General features: G+C 45.5%; 1 protein-coding gene across 1 annotated transcript in view; it reads left to right on the forward strand.

The window, feature by feature from the left end:
* Positions 1-22458, forward strand: part of PARPBP (PARP1 binding protein) — a 118750-nt gene that overhangs the window by 588 nt on the left and 95704 nt on the right. Inside the window, exons 2-4 of the mRNA XM_030544399.1 lie at positions 56-212; positions 1266-1419; positions 18498-18728. Of these exons, the coding sequence (XP_030400259.1) occupies positions 1270-1419; positions 18498-18728 (381 nt within the window). The 5' untranslated portion in view covers positions 56-212; positions 1266-1269. The remainder of the gene's footprint in view (positions 1-55; positions 213-1265; positions 1420-18497; positions 18729-22458) is intronic.

Consider the following 22458-nt stretch of genomic DNA (forward strand, 5'->3'; position numbering starts at 1 on the left):
TGGGTTGCCTAAAAGTTAAACATGGGTTAAAAGTTTCAATTTTTATGGACAACAGGAAGGTGCAGCCGCGTCTGGAATACTGTGGGCAGGACTGGTCACCCTGTCTCAAAAAGGATGTTGTAGTCTCAGAGGAGGGTGATGAGAATGATTAAGGGCCTGGAAGCATGCTCATGAAGACAGATTTAAAGGATTGGGATTGCCTACTTTAGGAGGTGAGTAAGAGGGGACATGATAAAAGCGTATAAAAATGAGTGGTATAGGGAGCTTCTGTTTCCCCTGTCCCATAATACAAGAAAAGGGAGGACATTCAATGAAATTAAAAGTTGGCAAATTAAAAACTGAAAAAAGGAAATAGTTTTCATACAATGTGTAGTTAAATGGAAGAACACATTGCCGTGGGAAGTCAATGAGGCCAAGAATTTTGCAAGCTTCAAAAAGTTTGGCTGTTTATATGAATAACGAGAATAGTGGAGTTAGTATTAAACCCATGTTTCAGGATTTAAGCTGATCGCAAATTGTTTGAGATCACGATGAGATCTAATGTGGGGTGCATTTCTGATTATTGCAGAGTTCTCACATCTTTCTGAAGCATCTGGTGCTGGCTGTATTAGATGGTGGATTAGATATACTTGATCAGACCCGAAGTCTTGCACTTCCTATGATGATTTTGTATAGGCAGAACTAGAGGTGGGGACGGATGATGCAAGTGCCTTGGCACCAGAAGTACTTCTCTTCTGGGGGATAGAAGAAGGGAGGGAATACAGCTTAGCCTTCTACAATGAGTGGTTATCCTTAGAGCAGAGGTTTTCAAACTATGGGGCACCCCCCTCCCCCCGGTGGTGCAGAGGAATATTTGGGGAGTTGGGGGGGATGAGCAGTGATTCCAGGCAGCTCAGGCTTCACTCCAGCGTAATGAGGCTCAGGGAGGGAGTGTTCCACTGCACCCCGACTCGCTTCTTTTTGTCTGGGTTGAGGATGCAACCAAAAATTTTAACTCAAAGGGGTGGCTCAGATCAAAAAGTTTGAAAACTGCTGCTGTATTCTTTTTGCATAAACTCTGTATTCTGTTTTCTTTATGGTGAGGGGGCACTATGTTGAGACAAGTCAGAGGAATAAATCACAGCAATTGCATAGGGTTAATGAGAATGGAGAGAGATTGATAAATGTGGGGTGCCTTGTCCCCAAAGTGTTTGTTAGAAAATGATCGTTTTAACACTGCATTTATATTTATAGACTTAATTCACTCTCTCTGTGTTCCACTTCAGGAGTATGGCTACCTTTCAGCAAAAGATCATAAATATGATCAAGTGTTTTAGAAGACAATGGTGCTTATTTTCATACTCAGAAAGGACTACTGTTTGTGGTGCAGACTGCATGATGATGGCTTTACAGCTATCAATGGCTGAAGTCAATAAACAGGTTAGTGATCTGCCAATGGAAGCTTCTGGGCAATCAGTTCTTATGAAAATCAGACTGCTATATTTAGGCATTAATAAGATTTAGGAGCCTTAGCTTTAGGCACACAATTTAAAACATTGGACTTAATTTGCTGACTTTTATATGTCTAATTTCTCAACTTCAGTATTACAATAATATTTCTGAGGTTTGTTTTTTTTGGTGTGACTTCTCAATTTCTCCCTCTTCTATCAATGTTCATTCTGGCCACTAGGGGGTAGATTCACAAAGGAGCTCAGTTGTGGTGATGCTGAGTGTTGCCGCACCTAACATTCAGGTGTCTAGAAAATCACTGGGATTCACACAGCTTGAGTTTGGTGCCACTGTACAATGAATGGGGGGAGATAGAGGCAACTTAGAATGGGATTCACAAAAGCCAGGATGCTAGGTGGCTCATTGCCTGAGGTGCCAAGCTGAGCGATGTGTGTTAAGCCCTGCTCTTCTCTTGGAGATAGGCACCTATCTCTGCTTGGGATTCTGGGGGCTTGGCTACACTGGAGAGTTGCAGTGCTGGTGGTGGGTTTACAGCGCTGCAACTTAGTAACTGTCCACACCTGCAAGGCACATCCAGTGCTGCAACTCCCTGGCTGCAGCGCTGGCTGTACACCTGGTCTGCTTGGGGTGTAACGATTGCAGCGCTGGTCATCAAGTGTGGCCACCAAAAGCACTATTATTGGCCTCCAGGGTATTAGGAGCTATCCCAGAATGCCTGCTCACAACAAACCAGAAGAATGGCTGAACTCCGAGCTCCCCCGAGCTGCTTATCTAAAAAACAAACACAGCTTCTGTTTGCTCGAGCGAGCGAAGGCAGGCAGGGGAATTGCTTTGGAAGGTTCACAGCTGTTTGCTTGAAGAGAGGAGTCACACGGCAGAGGGGGAGGGGGAGTCTGTGTTGAGCAGCTGCTTATGTGGTCTGAAGGCTATTTAGGAGTGCATAATTTGCATTTAGTGAATAAGAGAGGGGTGGGGGAAGGGCTCGAAACTTTTAAATTGATTACAGGTTGGTGATATGTGTGTTCCAGTCCTTAGAACTTGCAAGGCAGGGAGCTGACAGATCCAAAAATCCACTCTCTCTCTCTCTCTCTCTCTCTCTCCCCCCCCCACGTTCCCCCTCGCCCCCCTCTTTTGAAAAGCATGTTGCAGCCACTTGATAGCTGCCCACAATGCACCACTCCCAACTGCGCTGCAAATATGGCCACACTGCAGCGCTGGTAGCTGTCAGTGTGGCCACACTGCAGCGCTTTCCTTACACAGCTGTACGAAGACAGCTGTAACTTCCAGCGCTGTACGGCCATGTCTACACTTACAGTTTTGCAGCGCTGGTAGTTACAGCTGTGTTAGTACAGCTGTATAGGGCCAGCGCTGTAGTGTGGCCACATTTACAGCACTTGCAGCGCTGTTGGGAGTGGTGCATTGTGGGCAGCTATCCCACAGAGCACCTCGTCCCATTTCGGCGCTGTGGCTTGTGGGAAGGGGAAGGAAGTGTGAGTGTCTTTCCGCTTCCTGTTCCAACGCCCTGTGGTGCTTTGCTACACATTCCGAGCAGTTTGGCGGTATTGTGATTCTACAGCGCTTTTTCTGCGATATTTGTTATAAATGGATCCTGAGCAGCTGATGACCTTATTGATGAATGTTGCCAGCACATCGCGCATGGCAGTGGAGCTATTCCTTCAGCTGCAAAGTGAGAGTGACAGTGACAGTGAGGAGTCAGACGATGATATTGAATCGCCTCACTGTGAAGACAGTAAATTGCTTGTGGCAGTAACAGACGTGCTCAGCTCCGTGGACCGGCGCGTTTGGGCTCGGGAAACCAGCACTCAGTGGTGGGATCAAATCGTCCTGCAATCCTGGGATGACGAGCAGTGGCTGCAGAACTTTCGGATGAGAAAAGCCACTTTCATGGCACTTTGTGCTGAGCTCGCCCCTACCCTGCGGCGCAGGGACACGAGATTGAGAGCTGCCCTGCCAGTGGAGAAGCGGGTGGCTATTGCAATCTGGAAGCTGGCAACTCCAGACTGCTTCAGATCGGTGGCGAACCAGTTTGGAGTGGGAAAGTCTACCGTTGGAATGATGCTGATGCAAGTTTGCACAGCCATTAATCGCACCCTGCTAAGAAGAACCGTGACTCTTGGGAACGTGCAGGACTTTGTGGATGGCTTTGCAGAAATGGGGTTCCCTAACTGTGGAGGGGCAATAGATGGGACGCATATTCCTATTCTGTCACCACCCCACCTGGCATCAGAGTACGTTAATCGCAAGGGGTATTTCTCCGTGGTTCTGCAAGTGCTTGTGGATCACTGTGGGCGTTTCACTGACATTTACCCAGGATGGCCTGGAAAGGTGCACGATGCACGCATCTTTAGGAACAGTTCCCTGTTCAGGAGGCTGAGGGCCAGGACTTTTTTCCCACACCGCAAGATCACAGTAGGGGACGTTGAAATGCCCACTGTGATCCTTGGAGACCCCGCTTACCCCTTAATACCCTGGCTCATGAAACCATATACAGGGAAGCTTGACAGGAGCAAGGACCAGTTCAACTACAGGCTGAGCCGGTGCAGAATGACTGTGGAGTGTGCTTTTGGCCGTTTGAAAGCACGCTGGCGCTGTCTTTATGGGAAGCTAGATTTGGTGGAAAGCAGCATCACCGCTGTTATATCCGCGTGCTGTACCCTCCATAATATTTGTGAAGGGAAGAGTGAAAGATTCAGTGAGGAATGGACCTCCAAGGTTCGACGCTTGGAGGATGAGTTTGCTCAGCCAGAGAGCAGGGCTAATAGGGAGGCCCAGGAAAGGGCTTCAAGGATTAGGGATGCTTTAAGGGAGCAATTTGATGCTGAGAGCGAACAGTAATGTTTGATGCATTTGATGTGCTTTGCTTTACCTTGGTGTATAATATTTACCACTTCCAGCAATAATATAACGTAGTGAAAAAGAAAAATAACCTTTATTCAACATACAGTACATAACAGGCAAGGGGGTTGGGGTGGTGGACTGTACATTCATAGATTTGAATATGCCCTATTTTGATCACTATTCAATGTCTGCTGCACTTCAGGATTACTATGCTGCAGAATAATGGGGATGGAGTGAACAGGGTAAGAATTATAGTTATCAGGGCTGGTAGGTGATCGTACAGGTGTTGGGGGCAGCTGGGGAAAATAAGGAACTGGCTGCTGGAGAAAGTTGTTTTGTGGAAATACTGGGGAACAAGGAAGAGGGCTTTGGGAGGGCTGTGGGTTACCACGGTACATATTTGTCTGCATGGCTACAAGAGACTCGAAAGACTCAGTTTGGCGAGCCAGGAGGCTTATCTGCTTTGTGGTTTTTTTGGCAGACAATTCCTTTCTCCTGCTTTCTGTTTACCTCCATTCATGTACACTCTTTCTCCATTCATGTACACTCTTTCTCCATTCATACGTCTTCTCTCTCCATTCCTGTGTCTTCCTACTTTCTCTGTTGTAGTGGCTCATAACAGATTTGATCAATTCCTCTTTTGATTTTCTAGGATTCCGTCTCAAGTTCTGAAACCTACGTGAGGCCGGTGATCCGGCTGCAGTAGTCAAGGTCACTAGAAAAAAGAGAGAGAGAACCATGTAATACACAGAGGCTACATTGTTTATTATCACACGTTGAAGGACTTTTTAGACTTTTGGTAGCATCCTTCTCACATAACACAGAGAGGGGCAGGCAAGCTAAGTCATGGCGAGCAATGGGGTGAGTGGTTTTGCCCCTGTTTCCCCATGGGAGTGGGAATTGACCAATGGGTCACTAGGGTTCATCAGCAATGGGTACAGGAGGTAGCTAGTGTCCTGAAGAGGGGACAGTAGTGAACAGGAAGGTGTTGAGCTGCTTGGGGTGGGGGGGTGTTCTTTGGTCCGCGTTCACGCCGTCCTGCTGGTGAGGGGGGGGGGGAAGCACCGCGGTGCTGGATGCCTGCTTGGAGGGGGGGTGGGGAACACCGGAGCACACCGTGGAGCTGGATGCCTGCTTGGAGGGGGGGTGGGGAACACCGGAGCACACTGCGGAGCTGGATGCCTGCTTGGAGGGGGGGTGGGGAACACCGGAGCACACAGCGGTGCTGGATGCCTGCTTGGAGGGGGGTGCATAACACCGGAGCACACCGTGTGGATGCTTACGTGCTGGGAGGGGGGGTGGGGAACTCAGGAGCACACAGCGGTGCTGGATGCCTGCTTGGAGGTGGGGTGGGGAACACCGGAGCGCACCGCGTGGCTGGCTACGTGCTGGGAGGGGGGGGTTAACAACAGAGCGCCATGGGCTGGGGAAACGTGAACCTGGCGCCCTGCACTCAAGTATCCCTAAACTCTCAACAGGGTTTCCTACTGCCAGACATATCACTGCTGCGTGTTACCTGGGAAGAGAGGGAGGGTCTTCTACAGGAATGTGGATACCGCCCTGGCCCCTATGCAGCTTGCCTGTGTGCAGCCATGGTCCCCCCACCCCTCGCTGCACAGTGGATCGGACGAGTTAGCCTGACCGGGACAGGGACCACGGTGGCTCTCCCGATCAACTTGAGAAAGCAAATTGCAAACGTTCTTGCTGAAACTTTTCAAGAGATTACCGAGGCAGATTACAGAGAGTGATAGAGCAAATCAATGGGCTATTACACGTTTAGGCATGCATGCAGGCAGCCATAACCAAAACCCTTCTCTCCCAAAACGTAAAAATCTACTTACCCCGAGCATGATCCTCAGCTTCTTCCTCACCATCAACTTCCAGCTGCTGCGACTGGCTAGCCTCCTCCTGGCTTGAGAAGAGCTCCTGGCTGCATGTGTACTGGGACTCCGGGGTGTCTCCCTCCACGCCAGTAGCCTCACTGTCGCCGTCCTCTACAACCTCCCCCACTTCTCCCTGCTCTGAACTCTCCATTGTGCTCCTAGGATTGGCAGTGGGGTCACACCCAAGTATGGCATCCAGCTCCTGGTAAAAACGGCAGGTCGTGGGGGCAGCTCCTGAGCGGCGATTTCCCTCACGAGCTTTGCAGTAAGCACTCCTCAGCTCTTTAATTTTGACCCTGCACTGCAACGCGTCCCGTTCATGGCCCCTTCTCATCAAGGACTGCGATATCTGCTCATAGGTATCATAATTTCTCCTTCTGGAGCGCAGCTGTGCTTGCACAGCCTCCTCTCCCCAAACACTGATGAGGTCCTGCAGCTCTGCATTGGTCCATGCTGGGGCTCGTTTGGTGCGTGGAGGCATGGTCGCTGAGTGATTGATTGCTTAATTGCACTCCACACCTGGCTGAGCAAACAGGAAGGGGATTTTTAAAATTCCAGGGGCATTTAAAGGAGGGGTCAGGTGAGCCCAGGGCAGTGGAGTTTGCATGATTACCAGAGAGGCTTCTAAGGTATGCTGGGATACCTGCTTATGCCACGGAGGTCAATAAAAACGCTGGTGGGTGTCTACACTTGCTGACCAGCGCTGATCCTCTACACCTGAGGCTCAACCGGGTGTACAGCCAGCGCTGCAAAAAGGGAGTTGCAGCGCTGTCCGTGCTGTGCAAGTGTGTACACATCCTAAGTTGCAGCGCTGTAACCCCCTCACCAGCGCTGCAACTCTGTAGTGTTGACAAGGCCTACAACTGTAAGTGTAGCCATACCCTCAGAGGCAAACGCTTTCTTGGTGTTAGGTGCCTGTGACACTGTACCTCATACTCTTTATAGTAATATTATGATATGGTTATGACATCATTACTTATCTTGCATAAATTGAATGTGAGATTTCATTGGAAAGGTTATGATTTACTGAATATGATTACCCTATTTGTGTTCATGTATTGCTTCTGTATCTGAAGTTAGGAAATATTGACTATACATTTGTATTACAAATGTGTTTACACCTGGGGAATGCCCACTAGGCAAAAGGCTCTCAGTCTAGATGGCTGAATGGGAAGGACCCATTCAATTATTGAGCCATTAGGAAAAAACAATAGGTCTTAGAAGCTTATCTCCCACCAGGGTGGGGATGGAGGAGCCTTCCTGAGGATGCTAGAAACAGCAGCTAACTCATGGCTGCTTTGACACTACAGGGACATGTGACTAGGTCACATGGTGCTGGACTCTATCTTGGGATATCAGTTTTTCCACTGACTGGCATGGGAACCAAGCTTTGAAACAAGGGTTCCTGCCATATGCAAAAGTTATTTAAGGCAGGGGAGTGACATCATGGTTCTTCATTAACTCCCCACCCACAGAGACTGTTGGAAACACCTGATGAACAAAGACTGAACTGGGGGAAGTGCTGGACCCAGGCTAAAGGGGTTTTTAGCCTGTGAATAGAACACCTGGGGATTCCAAGCTGTAAGCCAATGCAGTTTGCGCCTTCAGAATCTGCAGCCTGCTTGCATCATCACTTAGGGCAAGGATTTGCTATTCATATCCGATGTACTACATAGGTTAAGCTTAGTTTGCGTGTCTTGTTTATTTGCTAGGTAATCTGCTTGTTATCCATTATAAATCACTTAAAATCTATCCTTTTGTAGTTAATAAACTTATTTTATGTTTTAATCCAAACCAGTATGTGTTTGATTAAGGTGTCTGGGGAAAATCTCAGCTGGTTACCACAAGTGTGCCTAGTCCTCTTCACATTGAGGGAGAGGCGGACTGGGTATTAAACCCATATAGTGGCCAGATTTGACCAGAGCAGGATAGTATTATTCTGGGGTCCACGCTATAGGGGCCTGATCTGATTGGTGAGTTCTGAATACACTTTCTGGATTGGGCCCCACAGGAGTTCATGTACTGGGGCATGCCTATACTTACAAAATTAAGTCGACTTAAGTTAGGTCGATCTGTAGCCACTGCAGTAATTAAATCGGCTGTGTGTCCACATTATGCTTTGTCTGGTGGTGGTGTGTGCCTCACCAGGAGTGCTTGCACCAATTTAAGTGGGGCATTGTGGGGGCACTAACAGCTGGAGCCCTGCTGCCCAGGGGTAGTGGGATTCGGGTTGGCAACAACAGGCAATTTAAGCAGTGTAGTGTCTACACAGACATTACCCTACTACATCAACCTAGTAGTTTTTAGGTTGGTCTAGTGGTCAACTTACAACAATGGCAGCAACATGATAGTGTAGATGCTTACAGAGTTAGGTTGACATAAGCGGTCTTCTGTCAATCTATGTTAACCTAACTCTGTAGTGTAGATCAGGCCTTCCTCTGTGGCTTATGCATCGGGATTCTAAAAGGGAGGCTGCAGTGCATATGCACCAATTAGCTGTCTTTGTGTCTTATCCACTGGGAGAAGACAGAGTGTTTTTTCTTGTCTTCTTCTGTTCCTCTTCCATCACTTCTCCTAATGAAGCCCCAGTTTGGATCTGGCTGGAGAGGTCAGAATTTTGTTACTGCTGTGGCCAGCACTGTACCCTGAAAGATGATGTACTGGCTTAGCCCACGTAGGTCAGTCAGTCTGACCAGGGTGTGCCACTGATACAGCAGTCTTCTCAATGAAAGTGGTCTGTTGGCTGAGGTGAATGACCAGTCCATCCACTGTTGTCTGTCTTTTTGATTATTTTTTACTACCTAGTTAAATGATAGTGGGAGTGATCTGGTGTGCCCTCACTCATGCAAAGGAAGTAAATCTTGTTGCATTATACTCACTTCAAAGCTACTGTGTAAACTCAGTCCCCATTAAGGAACTTGGAGAGCTGTACTTTGTCTTGTTTGAGGTTTCATCTTTTTTTCTTTTAAATATCTCCATGAGGACCCAAACAAAAAGTGTGATCCTACAATGTGTAAGTAATAGATGTTTGTATTTTATTGGTACATAACTTAATTACTTAGAATGGTATGAAATATTCTCAATACTAATAAACACTAAAAGCAGTGTTTTAATAAAGCTCAAAGATCATGCATGGTTACAGTTTGGGGAACATGTCTTGTTTGATATGAATATGAATTCTTCTGTTTTATAGCATTTAATTATAACCTTCAGAGTGGATTTAACTTCCATTTTTATAGCAGAAAACAGGCGATGTCTGGGAAACAACCATGGCCATCAACAAGTCATCAACATTGATTAGCTTTACCCTAGAGTTAGAGGCAGATCTCTTGACTTCTAACAACTCTTTGCTAGCAATCCCATACAAGGTTACAGGAAAAAAATCCCAGCAGAAGGACAGGACCAAAGAAAAATTTTTGCTGTTTCTAAAATGATATGCTCTTTTAGCAAGGGGAGCTATGTCATTGCCAGAACCAGAAATCTCAGCAGAAAAAATGGTTGCAGGAGAGACCTTGCCCCCTTTAAGGACTTGAACCAAACCCAGAGGCTCACAATAGGGGTGAAACCAGTCTAAGGGGGACAGTATTCAGAAGCTTTGTTTCGCATAGCTCTAACTCTTGTGCTTTCTGGGTAAAGTGTGTGTGTGTGCGCGCAAAGCCTCAAAGGAACATGTGTTCCCCAAAAAGTTAAACTGTAATCCAGAGTGCCTGTGGGGCTAGATAGAATGCATAAACTACTGGGTTGGCTTGGGAAGTTCAGGATGGTCTGAGGGTAGATAGAAGTTGGGATTTTGCAGTCTTCTTGCCAAGGAGGGGTGCTGGGCAGTGAATCAGCATCTCAATGGTATGTCTTAGAGGCCCAAGTTAAACACAACTTGGCTGCTGCTCAGACAGTTATCTTGAAGCTCTGGGGGATCAAAAGGTTGGGTCCAATAGAGCAAAATGGTGACCATCTACTCAGAGGATTCAGCCAGGGAGAAGGCTGCAACATGCATCTCTTTCTATCCTTAAACAACTTTTACAATAATAGCAGTTGCCTTGCTAACTAGTTAGCCCTAGAAAGAACCTGCAGTACCTGTGAAGTCTCTTTATAAAAAACCCTCTAAAACCTGAATAATTAAGATTTAATCCTAGATTGAGCAAAGACTCTAATAAAAGTCCAAAGAGAGTATGAGTGATATAACATACTAGTAAAAAGTACAACTGAAGTGCTTTTAAAATGTGTAAACCTTGCTTTCCTTGTTTTATGCTTGTGAAATAGAATCTTCCTGATGTCTATCACAGAATGAAGGCACTGAACTTTTTGAACTTCCTTCAGGTATTAGCCAGCTGGCATGTGTTCCTAGCAAAACATTTTCTGACTTTTTTTTTTTTTTTTTTTTAAACCACAGACTCTCTCAATCGGTTGTATGAATAATAGAATATACTGTCATGGTGGGCACCTGACCATGGAAATGGATATCTGAAGTGCATTTTTATTTGGATTTAAAATGTTTTTACAACACAAATATAAACACTTAATCTCTGCAAGTTCTTGATCTAGTGAGAAGGTTGGGGCTGAGTTATACTGAAGTCTTATTTTAACTAGTTACATTTGAAGGAATTTGTTTCAAAACAAAGTGAGAACACTTTTATCTACTGCTGTTTTAATTGGGTAAAGGTTTCACAGTGACTAGCCTTATGAAGGGGTTTACATGGAAAATTTGAAATAGGAATATTTTAGAAAGTGTATGTATACTCTTTCAGATAAGATGCCTTAATTTATAATCTGCAGAATAACATTCATGTCAGTAGTACTGACATGTCCTAATCAATACAGTATGTTAAAAGAAAATGGAAATAACATCTATTATTAGTAGGTCAGAGGTTTAAAGCCAATGCTGGTTCATAGCACTTGAAAATGTTAATATATGACTGCCATTTAAAGGTTTAGTAGCTTATGTAAAATGAGTAAAACATTGTTCAAAGAAGGTGGTCCAGTAGGAATTATACTGGGGTTTGTCTACACTACAAAATTGTTGACTTTATCTAATATGACCTCGAGCCCCCTGAATTAATGAAGTCGATTGTACGTGGCCACATCATGCTCATTGTCTCGGAGTGCTTCCTCACTAGTAGCGCCTGCATTGATGCACAAAGTAGTGCATTGTGGGTAGCTATCCCAAAGGGCAACTTGCTGCAGTGTATTTTGGGAAGTATGTGCAATGCCTCATTGGACCAAAACATTGTCGGAGGGAAGAACGGGAACATAGCTTTGGCATCCCATGATGCATTGTGCTCCCTCCCTCATATTAACAGGAAGCGACTCAGTGGTTTTCGTTCCTTCAGACTGCTATGTGTATGTTATAACCCCAGAAGCATGGAGCCTACTCAGTTGTGCACTCTTGCTGTGAGCATCTCAAACACCTCATGCCTTCTCCTGCAGTATTTCCAGAGGCGAAGTAGGACCTGCTGCATGGAACATAATGATGTCCTGCAAGCAGCCCTGCTGGAAGCCATAGGAAAAAAACCAATTCACAGTTGCTGCTGGCAGTCGGAGCAGCTGCCCTCTGAGTGCCATTTTTGGTCCCGTGAAACAAGCACTGACTGGTGGGACGGCATCGTTTTGCAGATATGGGATGATGAGCAGTGACCGCAGAACTTTCGAATGCGGAAGACCACCTTCCAGGAACTTTGTGCAGAGCTTTCCCCTGCCCTGCAGTTCAGCAACACAAAAATGAGAGCTGCTCTGACAGTGGAGAAGTGAGTGGCAATTGCTGTTTGGAAGCTTGCAATCCCAGACAGATACAGGTCAGTGGAGAATCAATTTGGAGTAGGGAAATCAACTGTGGAAGCTGCTGTGCACCAAGTGTGCAGGGCCATAAATTGACTTCTGTTATGAAGGGTAGTGAATCTGGGAAATGTTCAGGACATAGTGGATGGTTTTGCCATGAGAGGGTTCCCTAATTGCATTTGGGGCGATATCCCCATCTTGGCACTAGACCACCTTGCCAAAGAGTACATGAACTAAAAGAGATGCTTTTTCAATGGTGTTGCCAAGCACTGGTAGATCACGGGGCATTTCATCAACATAGGATGGTCAGGAAAGATGCACGACGCGCATCTTTAGTAACTTGGGTCTGTTCAAAAAGCTGCAATCCGTGACTTTCTTTCCAGACCACAAAATTAACATTGGCGATGTTGAGAAGCCTGTAGTTATCCTGGGGGACCCAGCCTACCCCTTGCTCCCATGGCTCATGAAGCCATACACTGGCTCTCTGGACAGCAGTAAAGAACAGTTCAATTATAGGCTCAGCAAGTGCAGAATGGTGGTTGAATGTGCCTTTGGTCATTTGAAAGGGTGCTGGAGAAGCCTACTAACCAGGTTGGACCTTAGTGAGGAGAACATACCCATGGTTATAGCTGCCTGCTGTGTGCTCCATAATATCGGGGGCGGGAAAATTTTCCACAGGGGTGAGTAGTTGAGACAGATCACATGGCAGCCATTTTTGAGTAGCCAGACACCAGGGCAATAAGTGCACAGCAAGGGGCGATGCATATCTGCAAGGCTTTGAAAATCCATTTCAGTAATGAGTCACAGTAATGTGAGCTGCTTGTGTGCATTGTGCTTTCCCAAATCTTCACCTGCCTTGTATTACTGTCCCTGTTAAATACAACCTGCTGCCCAAGCCCACTATTCTTTAGTCTACTCAGTAAAGAACATTTTTTTTTCTTGAATCTATTTACTTTATTTAACAAACATAAGTAAAGAGGGAGAACAGAAAGAAAAGCTAAGCTTGGGGAAAGGGGGTTGTACAGTTCGAACAGGAGAAACTTTGAGCTGTGTAACAACACCGCATTCCAGACCATCAGAGGTCTGTGAATGGATGCCTTCTGTTTCTTGTACCTTCCTCCCTCCCCGAGTTAAGTGAAAGCGAGAATGGACTTTTTGCCCACGCCTAATGGAATGCGTGGGGGAAGGTGATTCTGCACCAGGCAATGCTGTCTGCCTGTCCACCAGGGTCTGTAGAGGGACTCTACCCTTCTGCTTCTGTTCCTGCAGTTCAGCCAGATGCCTCAACATGTCTGCTTGGTCCCTCATAATCCAAAGCATCTTGTCCTGCGCCGCACACTCTAGCTCATTGGAAGCTTTCCTGCTCTCCATGTCTAATTTCTCGGACAGTGAAATCCTCAATGCTCTATATCTGTGTCAGCTGTCCTGGAGGCATTCATTATCTCGGTGAACATGCCCTCCCACGTTCTTTCTCCTTCTAATCACACTACTTTCAGGTGTTGATGACACACCAAAGGACACATTTCCAGCTGTCGGGGCAAAATAAAGGAGTGATTGTACATGAATAAAACTGTTCTAAAAAAACAACAAAAAACCACCCTTGTACTAGGTGCAAGCCATAAACTAATGGAATCAGTAACTGTTCACTGTGCTGTTTTGCTGCTCGAGCCACGGTGAGTGTGCCACCTCTGGGTCATTGGTGACCGCACTTCTAATGAAGTTTATGGCAGGCTCATGTCGGGAGCACAGGTAGCTAATCGAACAATGGCTCTCCCCCACAGAACCATGGGAAACTGTTTACGAATGGGGTGGAGGGGAACATTTTCACTCCCAAATTGTGGAATCTCTCATATGGGGCCTCAGTCCTTTATCAGCCACTTTAAATTATTTGCTGAGCACAGTAAAGGCACATTAGTGGCCGCATGGTTTGGTGATCTGGAACATGGGGGCCAGGGTGCATCTACGTGCCCTTTTTTCCCCATGTAAGAGCACCTTTAATGAGAACTTCCCCCGTTTCTCCTAGGCGACTGTGATACAGCATGGCCAGAGGGCAGCAGAAGAGGGTTAGAAGGGAGCCTTATTCCCTGTAAGGGGAAGAAAGTTTGCTATAGATTAATTAGAGCACCTGAAGCCAGTCACATGATAAAACCCCCTGCTTCAATCAGACAGTGTGGGAATTGGAGTAGAGGACAGTTTGAAGGGAAGTAGAGGACAGTTTGGAGAAGTGCTGCGGTGAGCTAAGAAGTCCAAGACCCTAGGTAAAGGAGCACCTGGCTTGTACAGAGGGAGGGCAGGAAGCTCCCCACAAGCTGAAGGGCAGGAGAGGGAACTAGCCCAGGGGAAGGAAATGTCAGTTCAAGTGATTTACCACTATCTTCAGGGCCGGGACCTAGAGTAGAGGGCAGGCCCAGGTCCCTCCCTCTCCACTCCCCTCCTTTAGGAGACTAGTGGGGCAGTTAACATTCCACTGCAGGGGCAAGAAATGGTGCCCTGAACCCTCCCCAAAGAAGAGAGAGCGCGAGACCCATCAAAATAGTGCCGGCAATTTGCCGCAGCGACCCTATGTGATATCAGTCTCCTGAGGTTAACAGAGGTGGAAAGGAAGCAGATGCTGCAAGCATCTGGGTATAGACCTGGGCCATATGCTGCTATGCTGTGTCCTGCAATGATGCCAGCAGAATTAATTCAGGAGTTGCGTGGGAAAGTGTCCTACCATGGTGAAAGAAATAAGACTACCCGACTACCCTGCCCAGAAACCTTCTGCAAAGGATTGAAGAGTACCTCCATGAAAGTTTCCTAGAGAGATCCATGGAGGATTCCTGGGCTATCCTAGTCCACATAAATTGTCTTTTCTGGGGGCCAGCCTCAGTGTAGCTGGAACGGCCTCTTGTAAGCAGAGAACCACAGCACCTCCCTTGTTCAGTGATATTGCATATTTACTGTGAATGTGTGTGCCTGCTAAAATTTAACTGAACTTTCATTGTAATTGTATACTCATCTGAGGTGCCTTCCCTGGCATCATGGTTGGCCACCATGATGTCCTGGGACCCAGAGGGCTCCAGGGTAAAAATATTTCCTGGATTTTGGGGAGAATGGATCCATGGCTTGCCTGCCTCCCATTCTCCTCCTCCTCTTCCTCATCCACCATATCATCCTCCTTGTTGTCTATAGACTCACACACCTGTGAGTTGTCCACATTGCTTGTGGGGGTGCTGGTTGGGTCACCCCCGAGATTCGCATGCAGCTCGTTGTAGAACTGGCATGTATGGGGTTCAGGACCAGAATGACTGATTATTCATCTCCCTTGCCTTCTGATATGCTTGGTGAACTTCTTTTATTTTCACATGGCATTGCTGTGTGTCCCTCATGTAGCCCTTCTCCCACATTCCATGAGTGATGTTTACATAGATGTCGACATTTCTTTAGCTGGATTGGAGTTCTGCCTGTACAGACTCTTCTCCCCCCACAACAATGATGAGATCCAACACCTCCTATGCAGACCAGGCTGGAGCATGTTTGGGGCATGTAGTCTCCATGATCCGCTGTGCTCAAGCTGGCACGCTCCCAAAGCTGATCAAACAGGAAATGGGAAATCAAAAGTTCCTGGGGCTTTAGCAGAGGAGGGGCTGTTTTCTGTGTACCTGGCTGCAGTGCAGCAGAGTTGAGAATGATCTCCAGAGCGGTCACAGATGAATATTGTGGGACACTACCTGGAGGCCAATCAAATCAAATTACACAGTGCTGCATCTGCACTACCTTGCAGTCGGCCCATGAAAATTGAACTAAATTCCACGCCTCTCACAGAGGTGGATTACAGAAGTTGACGTCAGAGGCGACTTAGGTCAACGTAAAGGACCTGGTAGTGTGTACACACATTAACAGGTCAACTTAAGGCAGCTTCCTTTGACCTAACTCAAGTGTAGACCAGGCCTGAATCTACTAATAGGAATGAACAACTGAGAACAAAGAAACTTGCTGCTGGTGACCATAACTTATGCACAGAACATACTGGTAGAGCATTCTTCTTGAGGACTCTATGCATTGGAACTTACTCCCCCAGCACCTTGGCTCGAAAGAGATTGAACCTTCTGTAGGAAGTTGCAATTCGTTCTTCCACCCTGCATAACTTCCTCATCATTGGCCAAGCAAAGCAAGGCTGGTCACTGTTTCTCTGTATGTGACATGATAGCTTTGGAACAGCACATCTGATTCCAAAACCTCAGGGAGTGTTCTAGGCATCAGTGGTCAGAACCATATTGATTTTGGGTGAAAATCAGAAATACCTGATTTAGAGCAAAGTCAAGCCAAGAAACTGCCAGATGCTGGAGCCTGAGTGGAGCAGAGAAAGCACTTAACCCTGTGCCCCTAGCAGAAGCGCTGGGTGGGTGGAGTGGGGCAAGCCCCCATGCTCTGGCATGGCGGGCAGAGTGGTAGCACACTTTTTTTACAGGACCTCCTATTTTTCTGGGAGCCCTCTCACCCCAAATGTTCCCTCATACTTACCCCACTGTTGTACCAGCGGGTCCCTGGTATATGTCCTTTCAGTATCTGTTGCCCTTTTCAAGAACACAACCCCAACGGATACCAGAGACCTGCTGTATCTAACCTGAATCTCCCTTGTGGCAGATTAAGATGATTACTACTTGTCCTATCTTCAGTGGACATAGAGAACAACTGATCACTGTCATTATTACAGCCCTTAACTTTTATTTGAAAATGTATCTGGCCTCTCAGTCGTCGTCTCAAGACTAAAACATCCCTATTTTTTTAACTTTTCCTCTCTCAGGCAGCAACTGCCTCCTCCTGAGGTGTGGCCCACTCTCCTGGGTCAGATCAGTCCTAGGGCTTTCCCCTGCTGGGGTAGCCCAAACAAAGTAAAGGGGAATTAACAAAACTTGGAGCCCATACGGGAAGGAGAGGGGAATGCTTCCCTCTCGGACTGTACCAGGTCCTCCCTTCCCTCATGGAGAGACCTTTTGGGCAGAGATTCTGCCTTTCCCTCAGCTCACTGCTGGAGTTACAGGTCTGCTTTCCTCCTTGGGCTGCCATCAAATGAGCTGCTCCCCTCCCTTTTAACTCCTCCTTCAGTTGAAGCGTTTCCTACCGGTGTGGTGGGTGTGGCTGGCTGAGCCTAGAGTAGTTCCTTAACCACTGGTTGCTTATGTAGGGTTTGTATACCCTGTCACAGGTGGCTGAAATCTTCATTTTATTGCTTTTGTTGGTTTGAGTATGTGGGTGTAGTAACCCTAGCAGCTTCACAATGAAGACTTGGAGTATTAACTACATTATAGAAAAATAAAATTAGTTTACCTTCTTGGATATCCATGCTCCTTCTCACACAGGGTACTTTGTTTCAAGTATTCTGTTAATGCATATTTTAAAGGTAGGGGTTTCCTCCAAAAATTGTCAGTGCAGATTTCTACTTCTGGAATGCACATGGCCTCCTTGCTGCAAACCTACACTACAAACACTTAAGCACATGCTGAACTTTCTGCATGTGAATACTCCTGTTTGAAGCCAATCAGACTACTCTCATAAACAGTGGCGGATTATCCAGTGGGCCAATGGGGCCCATGCCTGGGGGGCCCTGGAAAAATTGGCACCCCTGGTGGGGCGGGGGAAGCCCCAGCGCTGGGACTTCCGCTGTGGCCCTGGGATAGGAGGAGCTCTCACTCCCTGCTGCTGCCTCAGGACTGGGGGAGTTCTCACTCCCCGCTGTGGCAGAGGAGCAAAGCTTTATTAATCTTGGGGTTGCAGTGGGGGTGGGCAGAAAGAAGCAAACAGATTGCGGGGCTGGAGTGGGTGGTCAGGGATGTGGGTGGAATACGGGTGGGGCCATGGAGGTAGGGGCAGAATGGGGTAAGGCTGGGGTGGGACCACAAGCAGAAGGAGCGGAATGGGCTGGGACTGCAGGCATAAAGTGGTGTGGAGGGGCCTCCCACGTGCTTTGACCCAGGGCTGCAGGAACCTTAATCCACATCTGCTCATAAATATAGTTTTGCATGTGCACAGGTCTTTAAAGATCCATAGTTTTTTTTTTTTAAGCCAGAAGGAACCATTGTTATCTTAAGAATTAGAGACTAATAGATTGCATATTCTAAGGCTACGTCTACAGTGGGAGGTGGGAGTCGACTTAAGATACACCTACTTCAGATACGCTATCTTAGGTTGATTCACCTGACCGTGAGGATGGTGGCGAGTCGACTGCTGCCACAACCCCATGCTGCGGTGGAGTTCCGGAGTCAACGGTAGAGTGATCGGGAATTGATTTTTATCACGTCTACACTAGATGCAATAAATTGATCCCCAATAAATAGCCTAAGTCTGTTGAACTGCATGGTCAATACACTTCAAGAACTCTAGTTAGAAGTAACATTTTTTTCCTTGAGTTTAATATAAATGAATCGGCATTAAAATACTTCAGTGTACAGAGTGTATTAAAAGATATGAATGTTGTTTTATTAAAATTTTTGATATCTACACTACCAGCAAAGCATAATGCTTTTCTTTTACTTTTCCCGTTTTTTATATTAGCTTCATGGAGATTTCACAGTGTCTCTTAGTGATGTGGTGGAAACCTGGAAATACTTGCTACATGATAAACTGGGATTGACATATGAGAATATGGAAGCACCTGAAAATTATGCTGATATCAAAAAAGCTTATGACTCCTTCTTAAAGAGAAGTAATATGTTAGATCTAATTGATATCTGCCAGCAGTGTCATACATTAATACCTAAATCTGAAATTGAAGAGATATCCCATGTAAGTATGTCTCTTTATGTTTGAAATTGTGTACCAATATAGTTAACTCCAGATCAGAAGCGCAATAATATTAAGATCTGTTCAGAAGCCATGAATTGTTCATACCTGTTGCTTAGTTTTTCTGTGGGGAAGAAAGTTTAGTTTTGTAATTATTAAATTTGTTTTTAAAGAGTAAACTTTTGTGATTTAAACATTTCTCCCTACCCTCCTGTCTCATGGAAACCACAGTCCTTCTAAGGGTCAGGTAGTCTTTGGGGGCAGAAAACTCACCTGACTGAAATGTAATAAGTGAGTGGCAGACACCACCAATTTGGTTGACTTAATGTACCCTCTCTACAAACATGCACATCACATACCATTTGAAAGCTTATTATGTTTACTTTAAGATGAGATATGATGTGGAGTTGTCAAGTGGTGCCATTATAGAATCAAGATAAACAATGATGTCATAAACACATTAAAAAGACCACTTTTTTAAATATTTGCTTTTGTCCCTGTTAATTTAATGACTCTATATATTATTTCAAGACATAAAATTGGATTTCTTTGTGACTTCAAAGCATCACAACAACAATCCAAGGGTATTACAAAATCTAGTAATTGATAAAGGTATCATTTAAATGTAATAGCTCTGGTGACTTCTAGTCAACATCATTATCATCAGCTTAGTCATCATTATCTCTGAGAGTGGGTGGGTGTGACCCTAAGAACCCCTCAATGCCCACTGCTAAAGGGTTCAATGTCATGTAACAGCTACTCCTGTCAAGCCTGACAAACTCATTACACCAAACTCCATTTTTGTCACGATATTTATCTATAAAGAATGTTGTGTAAGATATCAAGTGAAAGCTGGTGACTTATTAGTCATTAATATTATGAAATGTATGTATTAAGGAATTAGACACTTTTACTGTTATGCTTTAAAGTCTGCAACGAAACGAAGGGAGAAACAGGGTTTTCTTCCATAAAAGAGGGAGAATAGTGATCTTCTCATCTCCAATAAAAATTGAGCATGGTGATGGAAGAGACAATAGGCGGTTCATTTGCATCCTTGATACACGGGAGGAACAAATTTAACATGAGGATGTGAAATCTTCAGTATGGGAAGACGCTGAAGTCTGAACTCCAGGGGTTCATCCTGACTCTGGTGACACAGACCATCAACTTTGAGGCTATGAGGAGAAGCAAAAAGACATTTTGGTTATCCATCACTCAGAACAAAAAGGTCAATGCTCTTTGCATTCATGAACAGTGGATCTCCAGTCATGTGGGTTGCATGGTGCTAAGAAGTGGCTGTAGATGAGAAAATTGCATTAGACAAGGACTGTAGCCTGTTGAGTTGAGTTTTATTCCCTAGAAAGTGTGATTTATACTTTTATTTGTAGCCATATTCTGTTTCTATGATCTCTGATAGTATCCCCTAAATCTCTTTTCTTTATTAATAAACTTATTCTTGTTTTATTATAAATTCATCTTAGTAGTGTTTTACAGTGAGGTGTGCATTCTCAGCTGAGAGTTTATTCTGTTTCTTTGTAGACAATAGATTTGTGAGTGTACAGTAACAGGGCTGGATACTGCAGAGAAATGCTCTTCCAGGGGGTTCAGGAACTGCAAGGTGGTGTTCAGGAAGTGTTACCTGCAAGGCAAGTAAGGGCTGATGAGTTCTAAGGAGTTTGGCTGATAACAGATTGGGGTGATGGGGAGTTGTCACACTGTTTAGCACCAACAAATTCCTTTTATGCTGTGGCAGAGGAATAACAGGGTGACTTACGCTTGTGGACACATCAAGAAAGCAGCACAATGGGTTACCACAGTCTTTGCTGCCTTGGCATGTACACTTCTATGCAGGGAATATTGTCTGTAGGCAGCACACAGTTTATTGTGCAATGACCCCTACTGGTAGAAGCACAAATAAGGTCTTGAAGATGCTCAGATGCCTTGAAGATCAGGGCTTTGGAGCTGTGCTCCAGCTCCAGGCAAGAACCTGCCGCTCTATGCTCCAGCTCTGGGCTCTTCTCTAAAGCCCTGTTGAAGAATACAGAAAGTTGTTCATCATCCACATTTTTCCATCTATTTTGCAGTGGTGATCCAATATCTGGTTTACCTGTGTGCTAAGACATCTAAATATTTGTTTGCCAAGATGCTCTTTTGACATACTCTTCGAAACTGTCCTCACATGATAGTTTGGCCTGTGGCTTGTCCTTTTTGATGGCTAGATTGAGGCATAAGTAAATCAGGTGTCTGTGGGTCTTTGGGTTGGTTGGTTGGTTTTATTTGTTGGTCTGGTTGTACAGCTCTGTTACCAACTTCTTGCTGCAGAAGTTGTGCCTTGTCTGTCACTCTCTTCCAATGTTGGCAAGACCTCTGAAGCAGTAAGCTCTCTGTTTTGATAACATTAAATAACGATTCCTTTTTCTCCTCCCCATACCAAATAAGGATGATAGTGACACTCTCTGTTAATGGATGTACAGCAGGAAGTGTGTTGCAGAAGTCAAAGGAATGCATTACAAATGGCCCATGCAGGTATGAAGTGACACATCAGTTGTGCTGGTAATGGTGCCTGCTTCAATCCACATTTTATCTGTGTTCCATTTTTTTGAAGGTAGTAAACAACAGGGACTAAAACATCTGTACCAGATGACCTAATTCTATGGTTCCTTTGGCATTAAGAGACCCAGAAGCCGTGTTGGCACATATAGTATGCAGAAGCATTTTTTGCGTCTGCTTCCTCTTGAGTACTGTATGAGACTTGAGCTTCTTCAACACCTCTACCGGCGATGGACTTTGCTACTCCACCACTGGACAAGTCTGCAGTAAGGAGGAGTGTTTTGTACTGGATGTGCTCCTACACTTTCGGGTGCGTCTTGAACCATACATTCACAGAGGAATCTTACAAGTGACTGCTTCTTGGATGCCACATTTAGAAATTTTTTTCCATGGAGGCACAGGGCATCCACCAATCACTGGGTATTTCTTGCATCCCACCTTAGATCCCATCCAGCGCTGTCTTTTTGCAGTTTTCAAGGAGTTATTGTTGTCACATCTGCCAAAGACTTTGATTACAGAATTAGCTTTGTCAGATCCTTTTAGGACCTGCCTCAAGTTTTCAGCAACCAGTTCACTGTATATGTGGAATTTGTTTCCAGACATTGTTTGTATGACAGCCATGACATCTCTGATGTACACTGTGTGGTTTTTGTTGCATGCTCTTAGCTCATGGATTCTTTCAGCTTGAGCTTCCAGCTGATGCACTAATTCAGCTTTTTGTTCTTCTCATTATTCCATTGCATGAAAGAAGAACATAGGCACAGGTTCTATTCTGTGACTAAGAACAATTGCCATTGAAACATCATCTCTGCATCCTTACTAAGGACAAGGCTCTGTGAAAAACAATTTATGGACTGATAGCTGCTGTGATTGTTCCTCCCTTGCCAGACTTAAATTTGGTCTTTGAGGCCATGTCAGCAAATGTTTTTGATGTGAGATTTCTTAACTTGACAGAAGAAGCTATATGTTCCATCAGAACTGGGTGCATCTCTCCCAAATCTCTCCATTTGTTTTTCACCAACATCCTGCTGTTTTCAGTAGAGAGTTGTGCACCTGATGTTACCTGCAGTCCAGTAAATATGATGATGATCACCTCTGGATGTGATTCAAGGTCAAATGGGTTTGTCATATTGTTGATGAAATGTTGATAAGAGCTGTAACATGCTCTTTATGCCTCTTCAAT

The sequence above is a fragment of the Gopherus evgoodei genome, chromosome 1, assembly GCF_007399415.2.
Source record: "Gopherus evgoodei ecotype Sinaloan lineage chromosome 1, rGopEvg1_v1.p, whole genome shotgun sequence".
Classification (NCBI taxonomy): Eukaryota; Metazoa; Chordata; order Testudines; family Testudinidae; genus Gopherus; species Gopherus evgoodei.